This window comes from Trachypithecus francoisi, unplaced genomic scaffold (assembly GCF_009764315.1).
Source record: "Trachypithecus francoisi isolate TF-2019V2 unplaced genomic scaffold, Tfra_2.0 Lachesis_group17, whole genome shotgun sequence".
Lineage (NCBI taxonomy): Eukaryota > Metazoa > Chordata > Mammalia > Primates > Cercopithecidae > Trachypithecus > Trachypithecus francoisi.
Window position 1 is genome coordinate 80,038,698 of NW_022681462.1, and position 24,403 is coordinate 80,063,100.

Genomic DNA, 24,403 nt, shown 5'->3' on the forward strand with positions numbered 1-24,403 from the left:
TTGTTACTTTCATATGTTCATTTTCCCCACTAGATTGTGAGCTATTTCAGAGCAGGTATCTTTCATCTTGGTATCCCTGAGTCTTGACAGCACCGGAACCAAAGCAGGTGCTCAATACATGATGACCAAAGGGATAAATCAATACACACATGAATAAAGTATTTCACAGGTCAGGTCTGGAGGCCACTGGAAGGGAGGGAAGGGAAGGGGAGGAGAGGGGAGGGGAAAAGGAGGGGAGGGGAGAGGAGAGAAAGGAACGGAAGAAGGAAGGAAGGACAAAACTCACACTGGAAAGGAAAAAGTAAAACTGTCATCTGCAGATGACATGATCATGTACATAAAAATTCTAAGGAATTTACTAAAGGTCAATACACAAAAGCCAATTATATTTCTATGTATTAACAATGAGCAATTTGAAAATGAAAATTTTTAGTCTGGGTGCAGTGGCTCACGCCTGCAATCCCAGTACTTTGGGAGACTGAGGTGGGTGGATCACTTGAGGTCAGGAGTTTGAGACCAGGCTGGCCAACATGGTGAAACCCTGTCTCTACTAAAAATACAAAAATTAGCTGGGTGTGGTGGTGTGCGCCTGTAGTCCCAGCTACTCGGGAGGCTGAGGCAGGCGAATTGCTTGAACCTGGGAGGCGGAGATTGCAGTGAGCCAAGATCCCACCACTGCACTCTAGCCTGGGTGACAGAGTGAGACTCCAACTCAAAAAATAAAAAAGAAAAAAGAAAAAGTAATTAGCCAGGCATAGCGGTGCATGCCTGCAGTCCCAGCTGTTCAGGAGGCTGAAGTGGGAGGAACACTTGAGCCTGGGAGGTAGAGGCTGCAGTGAGCCTGATGGTACCACTGCACTCCAGCCTGGGTGACAGAGCGAGAATCCGTCTCAAAAAGAAAAAAAAAAATTAGCTAGGCATGGTGGTGAATGCCTGCAGTCCCAGCTGCTCAGGAGGCTGAAGTGGGAGGAACACTTGAGCCTGGGAGGTAGAGGCTGCAATGAGCCTGATGGTGCCACTGCACTCCAGCCTGGGCGACAGAGCAAGACCCTGTCTCAAAAAAAAGAAAAGAAGAAAGAAAAAGACTTAAACAGATGCTTCACAAATTAACTTATCTGAATGGCAGATAAGCATAGGAAAAGATGCTCAACATCACTAGTCATTAGGGAATTACAAATTGAAGCCACAATGAGATACTATTATATATCCTATAATGGCTAAACTTAAAAAGAATGACAATATCAAGAGTTGGAAAGAATGTGGAAAAATTAAACTCTCACACACTGTCAGAGAAAATGTAAAAAGTGACAGTCATTTGGAAAATAGCACGGCAGCACATTACTGAGTTAAAATACGTTTACCATAGGGCCCAGCATTTCCACTTCTACATTTTTACCCAAGAGAAATAAAAGCATATGTCCATACAAAGACTTGCACTTCAATTATGTTCAAGGAGAACTATTCTTTCTTTCCTTTTCTTTTTATTTTATTTATTTATTTATTTATTTGAGACATAGTCTCGCTCTGTTGCCCAGGCTGAAGTGCAGTGGTGCGATCTCAGCTCACTGCAACCTGCCCTCCCGGGTTCAGGCGTTTCTTCTGCCTCAGCCTCCTGAGTAGCTGGGATTACAAGTGCCTGCTGCCACGCCAGACTAATTTTTGTATTTTTAGTAGAGATGGGGTTTCACCATGTTGGCCAGGCTAGTCTCAAATTCCTGACCTCAAGTGATCCGCCCACCTCAGCCTCCCAAAGTGCTGGGATTACAGGCGTGAGTCACCATGCCAGGCTTCTTTTCTTTCTCTTTTTCTTTTACTCTGTAACCCAGGCTGGAGTGCAGAGGTACGAACAAGGCTTACTGCAGCCCTGATCTCCTGGGCTCAACCAATCCTCCCACCTCAGCCTTCTGAGTAGCTGGGACTACAGGTGCATTCACCACACTGGGCTAATTTTTAAATTTTTTTGTAGAGAAAGGGTCTTGGAATGTTGCTCAGGCTGGTCTTGAACTCCTGGCCTCAAGTAATCCTCCCACCTCAGCTTCCCAAAGCACTGGGATTACAGGCCTGAGCCACCGAGTCTGGCCTAGCATTATTCTTAATAACTAAAACTTGGCAACAAATAAAATGTTCAGCATCTGGTAAATGCATAAACAATGGAATGAAAAAATGAAATACTACTCAGCAATAAATGAGAACAAAACATTGACACACACAACACCGTGGATGGATCTCAAAAACATTACACTAAGTAAAAGAAATTGAATACAAAATAGAATAAACTAGAGGAACAGAAAGTGGTCAGCGGCTACCTGGGGCTGGAAGTCAGGGGAGGAGACCAACTGCAAAGCCTTACAAGGACTTTTTTTTTTTTTTTTGAAGCGGAGTCTCGCTCTGTTGCCCAGGCTGGAGTGCAGTGGCGCCATCTCGGCTCACTGCAAGCTCCGCCTTCCGGGTTCACGCCATTCTCCTGCCTCAGTCTCCCGAGTAGCTGGGGCTACAGGTGCCCGCCACCTCGCCCGGCTAATTTTTTGTATTTTCGGTAGAGACGGGGTTTCACCGTGTTAGCCAGGATGGTCTTGATCTCCTGACCTCGTGATCCACCCATCTTGGCCTCCTAAAGTGCTGGGATTACAGGCGTGAGCCACCGCGCCCGGCCACAAGGACACTTTTTAATGTAATAGAAAATGTTATTTGTCTTGATTGTGGGGCTAGATCTATGCCTGTATATGGTTGCCAAAATGTAAGCATTCCTTAAAATGGTGAATTTTACCATATGTAAATTGTACCTCAAAAAAGATGGGAAAATGTACTCTATGAACTCATGAAAGTCGAATCTGTGCAGTTGGTCAGTACACAATCTGCAAATGGAAAAGTCATTAAACCTCAAATCAGGGCATTATTTTCTGTTATTTTCCTTATGCTGAACATTAGTCAGTACTTCAGGCCAGTACTGAGATGCCAACAGTCCGATACTGGACACGTATTGCTGTAAAGCACTTACCTGTCCAGGCTGGGCGTGGTGTCTCACGCCTGTAATCCCAGCACTTTGGGAGGCCGAGGCAGGTGGATCACATGAGGTCAGGATTTCGAGACCAGCCTGATCAACATGGTGAAACCCCGTCTCTACTAAAAATACAAAAATTAGCTGGGTGTGTGTGTTGGTGCGTGCCTGTAATCCCAGCTACTTGGGAGGCTGAGGCAAGAGAATTGCTTGAGCCCAGAAGACAGAGGCTGCAGTGAGCTGAGATCGTGCCATTGCACTCCAGCCTAGGTGACAGAGTGAGACTCCATCTCAAAAAAAAAAAAAAAAAAAAAAGTGAGTCATTCAAACATATGAAAAATACTTAATTGAATTTTAAGAAACTTCATTTCTAGTCCTATTCTTCCACTAATATCATGCATGACCTTGGGCCACGTACTCAGCCAATACCTCAGTAAATGATAAGAGTTTTCAGAGATTCTCAATCTGAGGTCCATGCATCTCTCTTCACTGCCCCTGAAAGCGTCCTTGGATTCAGGGCATCTGGGAATTTGGATGGTAAAATGTGTATCTTCACACATTTTCTTTACATAAACATGTATCTTTGTTTTTACAACCTTTAACTGAAATTTAGCATTTCCTTCAATTATGAATATAGGCAACAATCTGCAATGGCTTTAGCAGTAATAACTTTGATAGAAATCACAGGTATTTTTATACTAAATTGTAAGTGTTGCCCATATCTCAAAATATTATTTATATTTATCATTATTTCAAAATTATGGTGGTTATTAGATTTGCTACTGGATATTATTATTTAATGTGTTAACAAAGAAGCTATGTATCTGCTAAAGAAGTGATATTTCTGATTATAGATACATCTCTATATCATAACTTTTTAAAGACTTGATAACAGGTTCCATATAATCGGTTTCCTTTTCAGCACAGTATATTTTATTTTAGGCGAAATACCTTGCTCTACAGAACGGATCCATAGAATTCACCAAAGGAATCTTTTACACACAGACACACACACACACACACACACACACACACCACACACACACAAACTGTTTAAAACTTCTTAGCTAGGCCAGGCATGGTGGCACACACCTGTAATCTCAGCACTGTGGGAGGCTGAGGTGGGTGGATCACTTCAGCTCAGAAATTTAAGACCAACCTGGGGAACATGGTGAGACTCTGTCTCTACAAAAAATACAAAAATTAGCTGAGTGTGGTGGTGAACACCTGTAATCCCAGGTACTCTGGAGGCTGAGGTGGGAGGATTACTTGGGCCTGGGAGGCCGAGGCTACAGTGAGCCAAGATCACGCCACTACACTCCAACCTGGGTGAGCAAGTGAGACCATGTCACAAAAATATAAAAAACAAACAAACAAACAAAAACTTCTGAGTTAGATGGCCTCTAACCGTTCATTCTAGTGCTAAGAATTCTATTAAAAACTAGTATAAAGACTGGATGGCAGCTGGGTGCCGTGGCTTATACCTGTAATCCCAGCACTTTGGGAGGCCAAGGCGGGCGGATCACTTGAGGTCAGGAGTTCAAGACCAGCTTGGCCAACATGGTGAAACCCTATCTCTGCTAAAAATACAAAAATTAGCTGGGCATGATGGTGCAAGTCTGTCATCCCAGCTACTTGAGAGGCTGAGTCAGGAGAATCACTTGAACCCAGAAGGCGGAAGTTGCAGTGAGCCAAGATTGCACCACTGCACTCGGGCCTGGGTGACAAAGTGAGACACCATCTTAAAAAAAAAAAAAAAAGAATGGCTCAGATTCTAAATGAAATAACTAAAAACACTTTTTCTCTTCTTTTCTAAAGAAAGGCTTTCAAGATTCATGGACTCTTACTTGTTCCTATCCTGATTTGAACAAAGCAAGTGCTAAAAAAAACCCACGTTTGAGACAAACGGGGAAATCTGAACACAAACTGGGTATTAGGTGATATCAATTAATTAGATGTCATAATATTACCGTCAATACATCTTTTTTAAAAAGTCCTTATCTGGTCTGGGTGCCGTGGTTCATGCATGTAATCCCAGGACTTTGGGAGGCTGAGGTGGGAGGTTCACTAGAGGCCAGAAGTTTGAGACCAGCCTGGGCAACATAGTGAGACTCTGTCTCTATGAAAAATTTTTTTAAAAATTAGCTGGGCATGGTGGTGTGAGCCTAGTCCCAGCTACTCTGGAGGCCAAGGTGGGAGGTCCCTGAGTTCAGGAGTTTGAGGCTGCAGTGGGCTAGATGATCACTCTACTGCACGTTGGCCTGGTCTACAGAGCAAGACTCTGTCTCAAAAAAAAAAAAAAAAAAAAAAAAAAAATCCTTACCTGTTAGAGATACATAGTGAGGTATTTATAGGTAAAATGATATTTCCTTTGCATCAAAATATGCAGGAAAATAAAAAGTTAAAAAGGAGGCAGGATGGAAGAAACAAGGTATTCAAACTGCGTTATGGGTGATAGTGGTTCACTATATTTTTCTTTCTACTTTCATTTTGTTTGAAATTTCTACAATTTTTTTTAAAAAAATTAATAGGTTCTCAGGACAGATCCAACCCACAGAAATGTCTGGATTGTACTCAGTTTAAAAAAACAAAAATGGGCTGGGCGTGGGCATGCTGGCTCATGCCTGTAATCCCAGCACTTTGGGAGGTTGAGGTGGGAGGATCACCTGAGGTCAGGAGTTTGAGACCAGCCTGGCCAACATGGTGAAACACCGTCTCTACTAAAAATACAAAAATTATTCGGGCATGGTGGCATGTGCCTGTAGTCCCAGCTACTTGGGCGGCTGAGGCAGGAGAATCGCTTGAATCTGGGAGGCAGGACTGGAGTGAGCCGAGATCAACAATGAAGAGGATAGAAAGGAGTGTGCAGTTTCCCACAGTTCCTACTCCTCCAACCGTCTTAGAACCTGGGCTACTCCCATATCTAAATCACCTCTTCCTCAGGAGGCACTTGACCTTGTAGGTTAACATGAACTTTGTATGACAAACCATTATAATTGACCACATTCACTATGTCTAAACAGGTTAAAGCACATTTTTGGTAATCAGTAGCTCTTTCATTCCTTAATAAGCGCTTAGTTTTGTTCTTTCAATGGCCAGAAGTGAATCCCTACCTTAAGACAGTAGTTTGTGCCACAGGACAGGGGATTATAAGTGAACAACCTGTTACCTCCACTGAGGAACAACTCCAGCTTCATGCCCCGTTGCCTTCAGATCAGTAATGTCTTTGCTGAGACATGCACTCCGTTCCTGAGAGATGAGAGAGTCTCCACATCTCTCTGACCTGTGCATGGCTGCAGACATTGACCCTCTGCTCTTGTTCTTGGGGCTAAGAGGGTCTCTGTGAAGCTCTAAAGGCTTTTGAAATTTATCACACATACTTGGGGATACTGTCAAACGATTATCTGAAACAGTATAGTAATGCAGTTTAGCACATGGGATCTAGAATCTGTTCCTGGGTTTAAACACTAGCTCTGTCATTTAATCTTGCTGTGCCAGTTTTGTTATTTGTAAAATGGGTTATTCTGGCAATTAACCTCAGAAAGATGTTCTGCAGATTAAAGAACATAACATATGCAAAGTACTGAGAACGGTGTCTAGAGCATGGTATACACTCCACACATTTTTTTTTTTTTTGAGACAAAGTCTTGCTCTGTCACCCAGGCTGGAGTGCAGTAGTACCTGTTCCCAATCTGCCCTGTTGTTCTCCTCACTTGTGTTAGTTTTTTTAATTAGGCCTTTCAGAGTTTCTTTATGTAAATAAAATAAATATAAGTACATATTCTTACTTTTCTTCTTCTTCTATTTTTTTTTTTTTAAGTTGGAGACTCACTCTATTGCCCAGGCTGGAGAGCAGTGGCACTATCTTGGCTCACTGCAGCCTCCACTTCCTGGGTTCAAGCGATTCTCATGCCTCAATCTCCCAAGTAGCTGGGATTACAGGCACGGGCCACCACACCTGGCTATGTTTTTTTTTTTTTTTTTTTTAGTAGAGACAGGGTTTCACCATGTCGGCCAAGTCTTGAACTCCCGACCTCAGGTGATCCATCTGCCTTGGCCACCCAAAGTGCCAGGATTATGGGCATGAGCCACCGCACCCAGGCTTCACTCCATACCTATGAACTGTTATGACTATTATTTTCAACTACAGCAGAAGCTCTGCACCAAAATATAATAATGCCCATGCTTCAACAATGTCAACAGTACTTTAATATTAATTCTAAGAAAAGGTTACACTGAACTAGATCAATAACATAAGAGCTACTCTGTAAACAGCTTCCTTTCTTTCACTGGGTAAGATGACTTCTTGAGTTATAGTTGTTAATTTCAAAGCATGTCAAAAATCACTGAGAAGTCAAAATTGCTAATTTTTCCAGACCTTTCTTTGTCAGACACACTTGCTTTAGCAATTACTTAATCCAATAATTACAACTGAAAAGACTCATACAACGTATACAAGAGAGTACAGGGGAAAAATTCATTGCATGATTGTGCGAGTGATTTACAACCTTCTTCCTTCAAAGAAATCCTTTAAGGTCATTAAAAGGGATCATGTAATTTTAAGGTATTATAATGAAGACAATATTCCCAGTGAAGATTAATCCAGTAAATTATCAAACTAGTGTCAGAAATTACAAAACAGGCTTTCTGGAAGTAAACTCTAAAGATGAAACAGAAGTTTCAATTTGAGTCAAAATAGTGACAGTGGTTGCTGAAGGACTGGAACTCTCTGAATTGTAAACCGGGTGAAGGGTGTGCTTCTGTGTATAATCAAGATGAAAACCACTTTGCCTAGTAGAGCTAACCATTTTCAAGGAAGTCTTAGTATAAAAATTAACCAAAATGTAAAAGTATCTAAAGGACTCAATAGTTCTTATAATTAAAGCAAAAAGACATTTAGTAAATTTTCTTTTATCTTTTTCCATATTCTTTTATCATTTAGAACAATATTAGAGAACTGATTGGTTTGATATTTTGTTGATAATTAATTTTAGTTCCTGTTGTTTTGATAGTTTTTTTTTCTTTCTTTTTTTTGAGATGGAGTTTTACTCCTCTTGCCCAGGGTGGAGCGCAATGGTACATTCTCGGCTCACTGCAACCTCCGCCTCCTGGGTTCAAGCGATTCTCCTATCTCAGCCTCCCAAGAAGCTGAGATTAAGGTGCCACCACGCTTGGCTAATTTTTGTATTTTTAGTAGAGACAAGGTTTCACCATGTTGCCCAGGCTGATCTTGAACTCCTGACCTCAGGTGATCCACTCGCCTTGGCCTTCCAAAGTGCTGGGATTACAGGTGTGAGTCACTGCACCTGGCCTGATAGTTATTAATACTAGAAATGATAAATTAAACTAAGAATCTTTATGTCTGATATGAGGTAAACATGGTAATTCTAAAATAATATTACACTTTTTATAGACTTGACTTGAAACAAATTCTAACACATAGCATTGTGGTTTTTAATTTTAATTATTTTACTGATTCTGATTTGCTCTTCAAATATATTCCTTTATATAAAGATGCGATCTGTATCCAAAAAAGTAAGCAAGTTTTGAGCAACATCACAGTTTTGGTTTTACCGATTTATGTAGTAGCCATCTTGTTTGCTGCGTGCTAAATATTCTACAACAAAACACTGTTTCTGTAGCGGGGAGAAGAAAGTCTACCTTGCTTTGCTCAGGAACTCAGTGGCTGCTACTATGACAGCTTTGTGTTTTAGTGGTGAGGTGACAGTGCGACAGCAATGCAAATAATTTCCTTGGTTATACTAGGAATTGGAGAGCCTGACAAAATCAGAGCTTGGCAGAAGCATTTGTAGCAATAAACAGAAGCTTCTCATTTTTACTTAAAATTTCAAAAGCTGTCCTGATTTCTAATTTATTGGCCTTGATTACAGGCCTATAAGGAAATAATTATTTAAATGACTAACAGAATTAGTCTGAAGTTGTTGATTTCCTCTGGCTTTAAAAAAAAAAAAGTCTTACCAGAAACTGTGTTCTCTGAAAAACAAAATAACTGTTTTCCATACTTAATGTCAACTTAAAACCAATGAATGAACAAATGAACAAATAGATAAAGACAAATACAGAAAGAATAATACGAAGACATCTGTGCGAACATTAGTCATTTAAAATAAAGAAAAAAATCAGAGTAAGAACCCTTATCATTCATTAGATTGAATAAACACTGCCACCCCGGCCCTAATCCATTATAACAGCTATGAAATGGAGGAACACAGTAATCAAAGCCTTGCAAAGATACACTGGAAATAATGTGCAGGGCAAAACCCAAAGAAAACTTTTTTTCTCTTTTAAAAATATAAGACTGTGGCTGGGCGTGGTGGCTCACGCCTGTAATCCCAGCACTTTGGAAGACCATGGTAGGTAGATCACGAGGTCAGGAGATCGAGACCATCCTGGCTAACACGGCAACACCCTGTCTCTACTAAAAATACAAAAACTTAGCCGGGAGTGGTGGCACACATGCCTGTAATCCTAGCTTCTCGGGAGGCTGAGGCAGGAGAATATCTTGAATGCGGGAGATGGAGGTTGCTGTGAGCTGAGATCGCGCCATCGCGCCACTGCACTCCAGCCTGGGTGACAGAGCAAGACCCCGTCTCAAAAAAGAAAAAAAAGAAAAAAAAATGATTGTTTATAGCAATGACAGAAAAAGCTATATTGTTGTGTTTATATTATAACATATACAGATGTAATATATATGACAATTAATGGAACAAATAAGCGGGAGGAAAAGGAGCAATGCTGTTGTATTTTACCAGAATGAAGGCATTATTAATCTTAAGGCAATTATGTTAAAGATGCATATTGTAATCTCTAGAATAAATCACTAAGACAGTAACTTAACATTAGGTAGCTAAAAAAAAAAGTCAACAAATGCCCTTCCCCTTACTCACTGTGTTCCAGCCAGGCCTGCTTAAGCAGAGCTCGTCACTGCCTCAGGGCTCAGGGCTTTTGCACAGGGACTCCTTTCCCTGGAATCGCCTTCCTTGGCTGTCTGAATCACTGCTAAGGTCTCAGCTGAAATGTCACCTTCTATAGGAGGTCTTCTCTACCATCGTCACAGCAACTCCTTCTTATTCTCTATTCATAGCCTTTACTTTGTTCCATCATGCTATTTGTCACCGTCTGAATTTATATATTTGTTAAGTTTACATCTTTATTGTCTGTTTCTCTCATTAGACTTCGTTAACAAAGAAAAGAAGCTGGGTGTGGTGGCTCATGCCTGTAATCCCATCACTTTGGGAGGCTGAGGCAGGTGGATCCCTTGAGCCCCAGATGTTTGAGACCAGCCTGAGAAACAGCAAAACCTCGTCCCTACATAAAATTAGCTGGGTATGGTGGCGCATATGTATAGTTCCAGCTACTTGGGAGGCCGAGGTGGGAGGATCACCTGAGCGCAGGAAGTTGAGGCTACAGTGAGCCATGACTGCACCACTGTGCTCCAGAGAGGGAGAAAAAAGACCTCCTCCAGAGCGAGACATGTAACACATGAGGCTCTCATATAACTGTGTCTTGCATAAAGTAGACAAGTCATAAAATATTTGTTTTAAAAATGCCTACCATTGTACTTCACCTTGATCTAATCTTTTTTCTCATCAACTAGACAAGAAGTTGGCAAACTTCTGTGAAGGGTCAAATATTTTAGGCCTTGCAAACCATACACTGTCTCTGCTGCATATTCTTCTGCTTGTGTTTTCTAACAATCCCTTTAAAATGTAAAAGCTACCCTTAGGGCAGGGCGCTGTAGCGCACGCCTATAATCCCAGCACTTTGGGAGGCCTAGGTGGGTGGACTGCTCGAGGCCAGGAGTTCAAGATCAGCCCTGGTAACATGGTGAAACTCCATCTCTACTAAAAATACAAAAATTAGCCGGGCTTGGTGGCGCATGCCTGTAGTCCCAGCTACTTGGGAGGCTGAGGCAGAAGAATCGCTTGAACTCAGGTGGCAGAGGCTGCAGTGAGCCAAGATCACACTACTGCACTCCAGCCTGGGCGACAGAGTGAGACGCTGTTTAAAAAAAAAAGCTATCCTTAGCTCAAGGGCCCTATAAAAACAGGCTGACATGGGATTTGGCCCGCAGGCTGTAGTTTTCCAATTTCTGTGCTATATTACTATAAGTATCTTCAGGTCAACTCTGAGTTATGTACTTATATCCCCTAATACCTTGCATAGTACTGAGCATGCAGTAGGTTCTTAGTAAACTCAGAACTCAGATAAGTTGGAGGTAGAGGAAAACAAGAGAAAAAAGTGGTCAAATTTGGTCTAACAGGAATTTTACCAGGGAGACAAGGCCTACAGTCCAGGCTGAATGACTCAAAGGGTCATTTACCAAAGATGTATAGGTAATGTAAAAAGACAGCTTGTCATACAGTCACATATCTCAACACTCAATTGTCTCCCCTTCCAAGCAGCAACTCTGCTCCCACAGACAGCTGCCTCCTCGTGTGTCTACTTACAGTGCAGCTGACTGGGACCCACGAAAAAAAGCATGTAGTTTTTCCCCAGAGCATTTTTTTTGTTCTGTTACTTCACCTGGCTATCTGGTTCTCTTCTCATGCTGCATTCTGAAAAGCTACTAGCAGATCAGGTGCGGTGGCTCACGCCTGTAATCCCAGCACTTTGGGAGGCCGAGGCAGGTGGATCACCTGAGGTCAGGAGTTTGAGACCATCCTGGCCAACATGGAGAAACCCCGTCTCTACTAAAATTACAAAATTAGCCAGGCTTGGTGGCGCATGCCTGTAATCACAGCTACTCGGGAGGCTGAGGCAGGAGAATCGCTTGAACCCGGGAGATGGAGGTTGCAGTGAGCCCAGATCCTGCCATTCCACTCCAGCCTGGGCAGCAAGAGCAAAACTCCCTCTCAAAGAAAAAAAGAAAATAAACAAAAGCAACTAGCTTAAAGGTAACATCTACCTCCCGAGGTAAGCATAATTTGGCAAATATGGAATTGCCTATATAACTGCTATGAAAAATTCTTAGATGATGGCCAGGAAAGTTTCCTAAAAATAGTTTCTGGATGGGAGCAAGTTTCTGATCCTGCTACAGTTCCAAGATTTGAGACATGCTGAAAATGAATGATGTAAGGAAGGAATAAGTGGATGGAAATGCTCCGTGGACACAGTCATGGCCACAGTCCCCACTCCTGGAACTGCCAGAATGCTAGGATGTTGCTGTACCTCCTGAGAGATCCCAGAATCTGTGCAATGCTTTTCCTTAAGGCAATCTGCTTTTTCAAACTCTGGCAAAGTCTGAGGTCAGAGTTGTCTGTCTCAAGAGAAGTGCCTCTTTCCTCTAGCATCCAAAATGCACCTAATTATTGCCAGGCGCTGTCCTATCAATAGCAATCTTCCTGGGCCCGGGGAGAATAGGGAGGAAGGGGAGAACAGAGGTGATATTTCATGTCCTGCTGGGTCTTCAACCTCCATGAAGCAGTAGAGGCAGCCACAGGGGAATGGCTCTATTTCCAGGCACTTCCTTCCTCCTTTTCACCTCTTGAAATCTCAGAATAATTCACTGCAATGTTCTTTGTTAAGTCTCTGCCACCTCATATTCCCCTCCCCAACTTCATGGAAAGGGAAAAAAGGAACAAGTGGTCCCTTGGGCATTGTAACCAAGCCAGCAGATGCTTCCAAAGGAAGGTAAGTGTCAGATGTTTAACTGCATGACTAAGTAAAACACATTATCTAACCAAGCTTCACTCTGAGGTAGCAAGTCCTATATTTTAGATAAGAAAAAAGGAAATGGGTGAAAATAATTTATTTAAAGACAGGCTGCGAGTGAGTGATGGAGCAGGAAACAGCATCAAAGTTCCTTGATTCACAGGCAGGGTCTTATCTGCCAGAAGAGCCAAGAGCGTGGCAGTGACGCTAGGAGACAGGGAGCAAACAGCAGGGGGAGAACAGGAATAAGAGCCCCAGGAAACACTTTGGAAAGAGTCAATTAAACAACTCCCAAGGTTCTGGGTAGCTGTTCTAATGAGTGCCTGGGGGTTCTATGTTTCTGAAGAAGGTAATTCAAAATGAAATGAAAAGATGACTTTGGGACTCAATTCTGCATGTCTGATTTGGAAAAGCTAAGATAGAAAGGCGGAGAAGGAGCTGTAAGAAATACTGAACACATGGTACCAAGGAGAAAATATTCTGTGGGGAATAGACCTTCAAAAGCCACAGCAATAGCTACAATACTGAATGTACTGACAAAAGAGTTGGCAGGAGCTGAGAGGTGAATGTTCTTTTATCCCTGACCATCATTGCAAGTGACAATTTCTTCTTGCTAGCAACCACCAGAATAGTCATCTTTGAGCTGCATGTGGAAAACATAGGTTATAACTGAGCAATGCCATGAAATATATTTTCCCCTTTATTCTGATATGATTTGACATCAACAGAAAGTACAACCACAGCTAGGAGACCAAAGATTCAGGAAAAAGACTTGGGCTATTATGTCACTTTGAGATGAAGGAACTGATTGAAGCATTCATCTTAGTGTTTGCAATTGTCCTGCTGTGATGGAGTTGTCCACAGCCACTCAGGAGGCATGAGACCGTCACCACCATCATTTGCGGTAAGGCCCAGGTCCCTCTTGAGCTGGGTTAGGATAATCACACCAGACAACTTTCCCAAGTCACAAGAGATATTAATAAATTAAGGAAGCAATCAAGATCTGCCGCTGGGTCATCAGGTTAGAGAAAGAATCACTGGGACCCAAGTGGTAAGGTAAAGTGAATACAGCAAATAGATTTCACAAAGGAATGAAGCCTCAGAATGCCAAACCAAAGCACGGATATATAAGGTCAGAATCAAAAGTGGTGGCTGCAGTACCAGTGTTTGGCTCAGATTAGCAGGGCCATCGAAGACAGTGAGCAAAGAGGAGACTGCCAGGAGGCCTTGATTGTGGGGCTTCCCCCTGACCTGGCCCCACACTGTAGGTTATGGTGGTGACAAGGTGCATGACAGCTTGAAAAGTGTGGTTGTTGGGCAACACCTAAAGGCAGAGGGGCCCATCTCCTTAAAACTGTGGCCTGCGCTCAGTGATCTCCATGTGAATTTTACCAAGATAAGGTTTTACTTAGAAGTCTTCTTCTGGCCGGGCGCGGTGGCTCAAGCCTATAATCCCAGCACTTTGGGAGGCCGAGACGGGTGGATCACAAGGTCAGGAGATCGAGACCATCCTGGCTAACATGGTGAAACCCCGTCTCTACTAAAAAAAATTCAAAAAACTAGCCGGGCGAGGTGGCGGCGCCTGTAGTCCCAGCTACTCGGGAGGCTGAGGCAGGAGAATGGCATGAACCTGGGAGGCGGAGCTTGCAGTGAGCTGATATCCGGCCACTGCACTCCAGCCCGGGCGACAGAGCAAGACTCCGTCTCAAAAAAAAAAAAAAAGAAAAAAAAAGAAGTCTTCTTCTTCCTGCCACTATGGATGTTTTATTGGTTTCTTCCCTTACTATCTATTGGTGCGCAATCAGGTAGAAAAATGAACTGAAGAACTATTTTAACCAAAGCAAATCACAAGGAAGAAGGTAAATCTGCTGCAGAAGAAAAATCCCTTGAAGTCTGTATCTTTATACGGTCTGATGCCTTTCGCTAAATACAGCTGAAGTTATTCCTCCTGCAGTAGTTTATTGAGGCATAGGGTCAGTTCTAAAAGCCATGGGTTTGAGTGAAGTCAATTCAAACCCACTGCTTTTCTCTAACTCGAGCTGGGAAAGCTGGCTCCTTTGCCTTGGCCTGAAGACTGAACATTGTACGTACCAAATTACTACAGAATGAAGGTCTCAGTTGACTTGCAACTTGAACCTGACTCCATGGGTCACTGGTTCTCACATAATTAAGAAACAAAAAGACTCTAAATTATTTATCAAGAGAAAGCTGGGTCGATGCTTATGGATTGATGGATTAATATGTGACAACAACCATTAAGTATGCCTACTATGCAGAAGAACATGAAGAAATGATGCTTGGGATACATGAAAACATTGCCCCATCTTTAAGTTATGTATTACATTTTATCAAAGTTGCAGACTTTTCATTGAATAAGGATGATAACCAAATGGTCACAGCAGGTATGTTTCTAATAATCCCAAAAGTCTTGAGGCCTGATACTGAAAACACAATGTGAAACAGAAATCTGTTTAGGGTAGGGTTTCTCTAGCTTGGCAATACTGACATTTTGCGTTCAATAATTTTTTTTTTTTTCTTTTTGTGAGAGGCTGTCCTGTGCATTGTAGAATGTTTAGTTGCATCGCTGACCTCTACCCATTAGATGCCAGTAACAAATCCCCACCCCCTCAGTCATAACAATCAAAAATGTCTCCAGGCATTGCCAAACATCCCCTGAGGTGCAAAATCACTCCAGTGGTTGAGAACCACTGGTCTAGAGATGTTTTCTCTTTAATATCCCACAATAAATATATATATGCTACAGTAAAAGGAACTGAGACAGGACACAAAAGGTTCTAGTACTGATGATTACATGTGGTTTCCGACATTTAAAAATGGATGCTGACATGCTGACAGCAAAAGGATACTCACTGTGTACAAGAAAACAAAAATCTTTCCACATCAGCAGCAGAGTGAGTTTTGTAAAGCCTTCTGCATCATATTCCACGACACCTCTAAGTAATACAAACATACACACACAAACAAAAAAAAAACCCTCATAAAAATAAGGTATAAAAGCAATAAAACCAAGTAAAGAATATATTCGTGAAGTCAGGGTTATTGACTCTGAGACGGGTTTAAGGCAAGTGAAGATTAAAGCAGGAAGGGTCTAGGGTTTGGAATGACAGTATCTAGGTTTAAGTCACAGCTTTGCCACTGACTATCTACTATGACCTCAGGCAAATCACTTAACCTTTGCAGCCTTAGTTTCCTTACCTGCAAAACAAGCATAAAAATATTTGCAAAATTCATTACAGGGTTGTGAAAAACAAATAAGATAAATCATAAAATACTACACAAATGTTAGTTATTACATTAATTATGAGTAGAAGGACATATTAAGAAATCAAGTCAGCAATGACACTATAATGCCAAATGTCAGCATACTACCTGTGCAGTGATTGTTAAGTCTGACTTTCACTGGGCACCACACAGTAATATGCAATGACAGCATTAGTAAATTTAGTATTATATATTACTTTTCTTCTTGAGTTGGGTTAGGGTAATCACACCAGACAACTGTGTCCCCTTTCACTGTGTTCCCCTGTCCTCCCCACTGGGCTCAAGGCAAAATAGCAACATTAGATGGGCGAATGCTGGATTCAGGAAGGGAGACGCATATTTCATGTGTCAAAAGAGAACATCCCCTGACCTCCAAAGGGGCCAGGTGCAATTCTGTAGGCTCATCTCATCCATTTCCCTTAAGAGCTGAGCACCTGGAGGATGTCGCCATCATGGGACAATACTAACCACACTAAGGACAGATATAATTTTCTTTCCCATCCATACAAGGAGGACTCTGATGTCCTTAGAGATGCGATATCCCTGACCAAACCAGGCCAATCAGATCACTGATATTGATGCCTTCCCAGTTTAAGTTGGAAGGAACAGTTACACTCCTTGTAAAGGTAAAAGAACTAAGATACTGAAGGGTAAGTGATCTGCTAAAAAATGGTTGGTATATCATTCCAATCTTAAGTTGATAATTCTTTAGTTTATATTTCTATGAATTTATTTATTTATTTATTTATTTATTTATTTATTTATTTATTTTTGAGACAGAGTCTCAACCTATTGCCCAGGCTGGAGTGCAGTGCTGCAATCTTGGCTCACTGCAACCTCCACCTGCCAGGTTCAGGTAATTCTCCTGCCTTAGCCTCCTGAATAGCTGGGATTACAGGCGCCTGCCACTATGCCTGGCTAATTTTTTTTTAATTTTTAATTTTTTTGAGACGGAGTCTAGCTCTGTTGCCCAGGCTGGAGTGCAGTGGCATGATCTCGGCTCACTGCAACCTCCATCTCCCGGGTTCAAGTGATTCTCCTGCCTCAGCCTCCCAAGTAGCTGGGATTACAGGTGCCCGCCACCACGCCCAGCTAATTTTTGTATTTTCAGTAGAGATGGGGTTTCACTGTGTTGGCCAGGCTGGTCTCAAACTCCTAACCTCATGATCCACTCACCTTGGCCTCCCAAAGTGCTGGGATTAGAAAAGAAGCATGAGCCGCTGCGCCCAGCCTAAGTTTTCTAATTTTTAGTAGAGACAGGGTTTTGCCATGTTGGCCAGGCTAGTCTCGAACTCCTGACCTCAGGTGATCCGCCCACCTTGGCCTCCCAAAGTGCTGGGATTACACGCGTGAGCCACTGTGCCTGGCCTCTCTATGAATTTATAATTAGCCCAATAATGTTATAGTGCTGATATCAATACTTTTCAGATCCTGCATCCCATAGGCAAAGACAAGTATGTAATCCATTTTAGCATATTACTGTACTACATGCATAATAAAACATACAGAAAAAAGTATATTTAAAAAGTGAGATTTGGGCCGGGCGCGGTGGCTCAAGCCTGTAATCCCAGCACTTTGGGAGGCCGAGACGGGCGGATCACGAGGTCAGGAGATCGAGACCATCCTGGCTAATACGGTGAAACCCTGTCTCTACTTAAAAATACAAAAAACTAGCCGGGCGACGAGGCGGGCGCCTGTAGTCCCAGCTACTAGGGAGGCTGAGGCAGGAGAATGGCGTAAACCCGGGAGGCGGAGCTTGCAGTGAGCTGAGATCCAGCCACTGCACTCCAGCCTGGGTGGCAGAGCAAGACTCCGTCTCAAAAAAAAAAAAAAAAAAAAAAAAAAGTGAGATTTGAAAGCAAATGTAAATGTAGTTTTCCTATTTTTCTTGTACTCCAATAGAGTGAGCTGTGCAACTTTTGCGGTGTGTGTACTCCATTTTGGAGGCCACTGTGCTAGCTTCTTCATGTCCAATTATATATACTAAAGACAATCTTACTTAAAAATAAGAAGATCAGTGGTATTATTTATTAACCACTATTTGTATCAAAAGTACTTTCTCAAAATGTTCACAAACAAAGCTGAAAAAATCTTAAGTATTAAGGACTCATGTGAGAGACAGTCATACTGTTTGGTTATTGACACTTCTATTTTGGAGAAATGAAAAATTCCATTATGGGAATGAGAAAAATGTCTTAAAATTGGTTTGAGGAGTCAGAAATTTTCTTATATCCCAGAGGGTGACAAATCATTTTCTTGGTTTCATCTTCTCTTCCCTATTCCTAATTTCCTTTTATCCTAATTTCCTTATTTAAAATTTTAATTTTGTATTACTAGATATATTTATATATTTATAAGCCTTCTGTGGAATAAGGTGGGCTATCATCAGACCTCTAAAACCCTTAGTGCCTACTTCCCCACAACAGGTAGAATGTTCCACCTTCTAAAGATCGTGAGGAAAACGCATTCCCTGTCCCACTGAGCAAAGCCCAAGGAGAAGCTTGATCGGGCCTCTGACTGACTTAAGGAAACAGGGCTGCAGGGCAGCATGGCCACAGGCAGCCAGAAGGAAAGGGCAAAGGCACAGGGATGGAGCAGCCAGAGGCGCCCATGGTGTCACAGGCTTCCTTCTCCTCTCTCGGTGCTTGCTTTCAACTCCTAACCTTGAGTGCGAGCCACAGCTTTTGCATCGAATGCTGGATTTCCTCCCCAGATCTGTGTGGCACTGTTGGCAGTGCAGTCCTATCAGGAGGCCTGAGTCCTGGGGAAATGGGGTTCCTGCCCTGGCTCCACTTCTAGGGGTGTGACTTCCACTGGGTTACTGAACTTACCACAATTTCAGAGCTTCTTCCACTAAATGTGTCAGTGATGCCTGCCTGGTTCACCCCATGGCTACTGTGAGGGCACGGAGGTAAAAAGTGCTATGCCAATTGTAGAGAGTTCTACAACAAGTGACTGTCACCACCATTACTACTGTTGTGTTCAGGGCTGTCCAGGCTGCTGCTCTAGGGAAGATATTTGATTCTACTATTTGCCAAAGAATACTGAAGGGGGGGGAAAAAAAGGGATCCTGGGAGCTTTGGTATAAACAGCATACCAAAAAGGATCAAAGTAGCATTAAAAAGGTATCATGTGAGGCCGGGTGTGGTGGCTCACACCTGTAATCCCAGCACTTTGGGAGGCTGAGGTAGGCGGATCACGAGGTCAGGAATTTGAGACCGGTCTGGACAACATGGTGAAACCCCATCTCTACTAAAAATACAAAAATTAGCCAGTGTGGTGGCCCATGCCTATAATCCCAGCTACTCAGGAGACTGAGGCAGGAGAATCGCTTGAACTCGGTAAGTGGAGGTTGCAGTGAGCCAAGATCGTATCATTACATTCCAGCCTGGGTGACAGAGCGAGACTCTGTCTCAAAAAAAAAAAAAAAAAAAAAGCATCATGTGTAAGAAGTAATTGCTATTTTCTCAATCAAGCCCCATGTTGAGGTCATCAGAAAGCGAGGGCATCACTGGTATATCGTTCAAACAGGGCAGAACTTACGTGCCAAAGTGACTGAGGAAAGCAGCAATATACTCTCTTCTTTTGTGATACCCTTGAATCACGTACTGCACCTGGAATAGAAACCCAAAGCTGAGAAGTAGAGTGGGAAGCTTCTACACACTTTATTATAAGAAATTACAAAGATTCAGAGAAGCAGAAAGAATAGTAAAGTGAACACCGGTATTCCCACTACCTACATTCAACAACTATGACTACTGTGCCTACTTGCTTCCTCCAGCCATCCATCTGCCTATCAACCTATCAATCAACACTTCAAAGGAAATGAGAGACATCATGACAGTTCACTCCTAAATATTTCAGTATGCATCTCTAAAAAATAAAACTTTCTTCTACATAACCACAATACCATTATCGTACCCAACAAATTGAGCAATCAGTCTCTGAATTCATCTAGTCCATTTTCAAAATGTCCTAATTGTCCCCAAAATGTTTATTTTCATTTTTTTAATTCAAAAGAATTAAAATAAATTTTTTTTTTTTTTTTTTTTTGAGACAGAGTCTCGCTCTTGTTGCCCAGGCTGGAGTGCAATGGCGCTATCTCAGCTCACTGCAACTCTACCTCCCCGGGTTCAAGTGATTCTCCTCCCTCAGCCTCCCAAGTAGCTGGGATTATAGGAGTCCGCCACTATGCCCTGCTAATTTTTGTATTTTTAGTAGAGACGAGGTTTCATTATGTTGGCCAGGCTGGTCTCGAACTCCTGACTTCAGATGATCAGCCCGCTTCGGCCTCCCAAAATGCGAGGATTACAGGTGTGAGCCATTGAGTCTGGCCCAAAATGTTTTTTAAAAAGCAATGTATGATTAAGGATCATTTGTTTTTAATGCCTTTTAAGTTTCTAAATCTATAATAAATAGTACCTCCTTGAGTGTGTGTATGTGTGTGTGCCTGCATGCACATATATGACACTGATTTTTCAAATAAATTGGGCTATGTCCAGATGCGGAATCTCACGCATGTAATCCCAGTACTTTGGGAGTCTGAGGCAGGAGGATTACTTGAGGCCAGGAATTCAAGATCAGCCTCAGCAACACAGCCAGACCTCATCTCAACAAAAAATAAAAGAAATTAGCTGGGTATGGTGATATGCACCTATAGCCCTAGCTACTCAGGAGGCTGAGGCAGGAGGAATGCTTGAGCTCAGGAGTTCAAAGCTGCACTGAGCTTAGATGGCACCACTGCACCCCAGCCTGGGCCACCTCATCTCTTTAAAAGAGCAAGACCTTATCTCTTAAAAAAAAAAAAAAAAAAAAAAAGGGCAGAAAGAAAAGAAATTGGGCTAGCAGTCTTATAGAATGTCTCAATTCTGTTTTATTCCTTTTTCCTTTACTCTCTGCATTTCCAATAAATTAGAAATTAGAGCTAAAGGGTGATTAGGTCCAGTTTGAACATTTTTGGCAAGAAAACTTCCTAGATGATACTGGGCCTGATCACTTGGCGAAGGTGACGATAGCCAGACCACTCCGCTGGAAGGGAATGCTCCCTCTGCCACAGTGAACAGTCTATGGACCTACCCTCTGAAGTGTGGGAAGACCTCGTTTCCCATCAACCTTTCACCTAATGGCTTTAGTATTTATTGGAGATCCTTGTCTGAATCAATGATTTCATTAGGGACTGCAAAATGATGATTTTTGAATCCCATCATTCCTTTTGCATATATCAGCTGACATTCTCTGTGAAGAGCTGTCTCTCATCAAATGGGGTTATTTGCTTATCTTTTTTTTTTTTTTTTTTTTTTTTTGAGACAGAGTCTCGCTCTGTCGCCCAGGCTGGAGTGCAGTGGCCGGATCTCAGCTCACTGCAAGCTCCGCCTCCCGGGTTTACGCCATTCTCCTGCCTCAGCCTCCCGAGTAGCTGGGACTACAGGCGCCTGCCACCTCGCCCGGCTAGTTTTTCGTATTTTTTAGTAGAGACGGGGTTTCACCATGTTAGTCAGGATGGTCTCGATCTCCTGACCTCGTGATCCGCCCGTCTCGGCCTCCCAAAGTGCTGGGATTACAGGCTTGAGCCACCGCGCCCGGCCATTTGCTTATCTTGAGCTCCTATTAAAAAAGGCAGAATAATGCTTCTCTCATTTTAAAATTCTAATATTCAGAGTAAGGAGTATTACAATAGGAGATTTTATTTTGCTTTGCCTTTTTATATTTCCTCATTATCACCCAATGACAGTTTCTATAAAAAAATTGTGCACTCATTAAGCTAGGCATCTGAAAGTTATTCATTTGCCCACCAGCTTCTAACATGAAAACACATTCCTTATAATGTTCACGGTGGCTGGAAGAAACAGTGGGAAGGAGAGACCCCCAAAATTGTTTATATTGGCTATAGCCACACTGAGTTTCCACGGATAACAAAAGCTCAAGATAAAGTGCTTGAAATAACCTTGACACAATTGGTACCGATAGCCATGTTGTACCCTTTAAATGTAAAACAATTCTATTTATATAAAAGGGGTTTGTGTCAATTTATAAAAACAGTGCTTACTTTGCAGGCTTAATGCAGGATCAGAAATGTTATTTTGGGAAAAGAAAAGCAGATGATAAGTTTGCTTAAGTGGCTTTGTTTAAAAAGGGGATGAAAACAGTTCTGTATACTTCATTTTAAAAACAGAAAACCATTTTAACAGAAACCCACAACAAAACTGGCTATAAAGATAGATTCCAATATAATTATGGAAATTCATTTGAAGAGATTGTTTCTAAAAGCAGCCCATACTGTCCTCATTTGTAGCAAACAGAAGAACACCAATTTCAAAAGACAAGTAAAATTAATGAAAGAAACCAGATAAGAAAAATGGACTGATTCTTACATTTCTGGGAAAACGGTGTTATAATTTTTTTGAGGAAAATGTATGACTAGAAATTAATCTCAGTTGGAGAGCTTTAAAAAGGCTTTTCTTCTCTGTTCTAGAAGACCAAATTTGCATTTTTCTCTATAATTCTGGGACACAGATTTGAAGGCAGTGCAAAGCCCCAGAATGTAAATAAGAATTCTGTCCTCCAATCAGTTTTGCAGGAGGGCAAGAGGCTGGGGAAATGTGGTCTGATGAGAAGCAACCCCTGCATGAGAGTTAAAGCCTGGAATCTGTGCCCGGCCCACAGACGGCGGAGTTGCTAGATTTTAGTTTCTCTGACACTTGAAAAATAATACTGAAGCTCTTGAAAGATTATTGTACTTTTAAACTATTTTCTATATAGAAGTGAGCTATCTTTTGAATGAAAGAGACAAACAAAAGATCTATTTTTCCAAGCCAATGTGAACAAGTCAACAGGAGCAAAGAAAACTGCACTCTGGCAACTAAACAAACTGAGTCACAGTCTATGTGGGAGAAGAAAGACAGTCAGCATTGCTTGTGCATCAGTATCGCTAGTTTTCAGCCAAATATACTAGCTGGACATTAACAAGTATATTCTTACACTTTTTGGAAACATCTAACAATAACCATTAGACTCAGCTACTTGCTAATGTAATGGCTCATTCATGTAGCTAAGAGAAGCTTTAGGTCATCTGACTGAGTATAAGACCAGCTGACTGGCTGGGCGCGGTGGCTCACACCTGTAATCCCAGCACTCCGGGAGGCTGAGGTAGGCAGATCACCTGAGGTCAGGAGTTCGAGACCAGCCTGGCCAACATGGTGAACCCTCATCTCTACTAAAAATACAAAAATTAGCCAGGCGTGGTGGAGGGTGCCTGTCATCCCAGCTACTCAGGAGGCTGAGGCAGGAGAATCGCTTGAACCCGGGAGGCGGAGATTGCGGTGAGCCGAGATCGTGCCACTACATTCCAGCCTGGGCGACAGAGTGAGACTCCATCTCAAAAAAAAAAAAAAAAAACACCAGCTGACTCGGGAATCTTGCCCCTAGGCGCAGGACACTAGTGAACTGCTCCCAGGTATGACGAGAAGAATCAAAGGCTGACTATTAAAAAGTAAAGTACAGAAATGCAGAGAGAGATGAAGGCAGTTTTAAACAATTACTGTGATCTCAACTACTGCCAAGCACAAGCACAAGCACACATGCATGCATGCACGCATTGGATAATTGGGAAGCAATGGGGTTCCAAAGTTTTAAAGTTTAAGAAGGTGCAAGAACTGGCAAAAACTGGGTAAAGGAAATTCAAGAAAGACGTGACTTAAATCCCAGACATAAAGTTAAGAGATGAAGATAAGACTGGAACAGGAGGTCAGAATCCTTAGAAAAGGAAGAAGGAGGGCAAAGAAACAGAGAGAGAAATAGATTAACTGTAATTCACAGTAGGAAGGGCAGGTGTTAGATAGAGGCTGAAACTGAGCAGACGGTCTGAGAAGGATGGATGGAGCATGCACGATGATTCTGGGTACGTGGTGGACTGGAGGAAGAAATCTCACAAGAGGGATGAGTTGGGGACTTGCTTTTACCTTGTTGGTGAGCAGGTGGCATACTTGAGGAACGTAATCAATGAGACATCCTCCTCCTGGAAAAGCTGGGATATGAAGAGCCGAGGAGCCTCCAAGTGCGCTGAAAGGACAAGAGTACAACGGACACTTCTCTTAGGGCTTAAGCAACTTAAGAAGTGTTACCCCCAAGCAGACTCGGCTTCTCTCATCAAAGTCTGGCCACCGACTGCCTAGGTTAATGATGATGGGTATATGGGCTTCACTTTATGATTACATTTCTGTATTTTAATTCATTTTAATAAATTAGCATGTTTGCATTATACATCATTGATAACACGCAACAGTACAAATTAGAAAATTTTGATTGGCATGGGATGCGTAAATGTCTTACCAACACCAATGGGCTGTAGGTATTACTGAAACATACACTTTCATACTCTTCATTATGCCCAATTCTTTGCTGGGCACAGGTAAGTTATTCACTGAACACTGAAACTGAACTAAAATGAAT

The 24,403-nt window shown here is 42.2% G+C and overlaps 1 protein-coding gene across 6 annotated transcripts in view; it reads right to left on the reverse strand.

The window, feature by feature from the left end:
* The window catches only part of BABAM2 (BRISC and BRCA1 A complex member 2), a 460,841-nt gene that overhangs the window by 79,437 nt on the left and 357,001 nt on the right, over window positions 1-24,403 (reverse strand). For 5 of the 6 annotated variants that reach the window (XM_033176181.1, XM_033176177.1, XM_033176182.1 and 2 more), the window contains 3 exons: window positions 23,914-24,013; window positions 19,499-19,569; window positions 15,545-15,627 (listed from right to left, as the gene is read on the reverse strand). In XM_033176181.1, the coding sequence (XP_033032072.1) occupies window positions 15,545-15,627; window positions 19,499-19,569; window positions 23,914-24,013 (254 nt within the window). The remainder of the gene's footprint in view (window positions 1-15,544; window positions 15,628-19,498; window positions 19,570-23,913; window positions 24,014-24,403) is intronic. The other variant, XR_004428422.1, reaches the window with a different exon arrangement.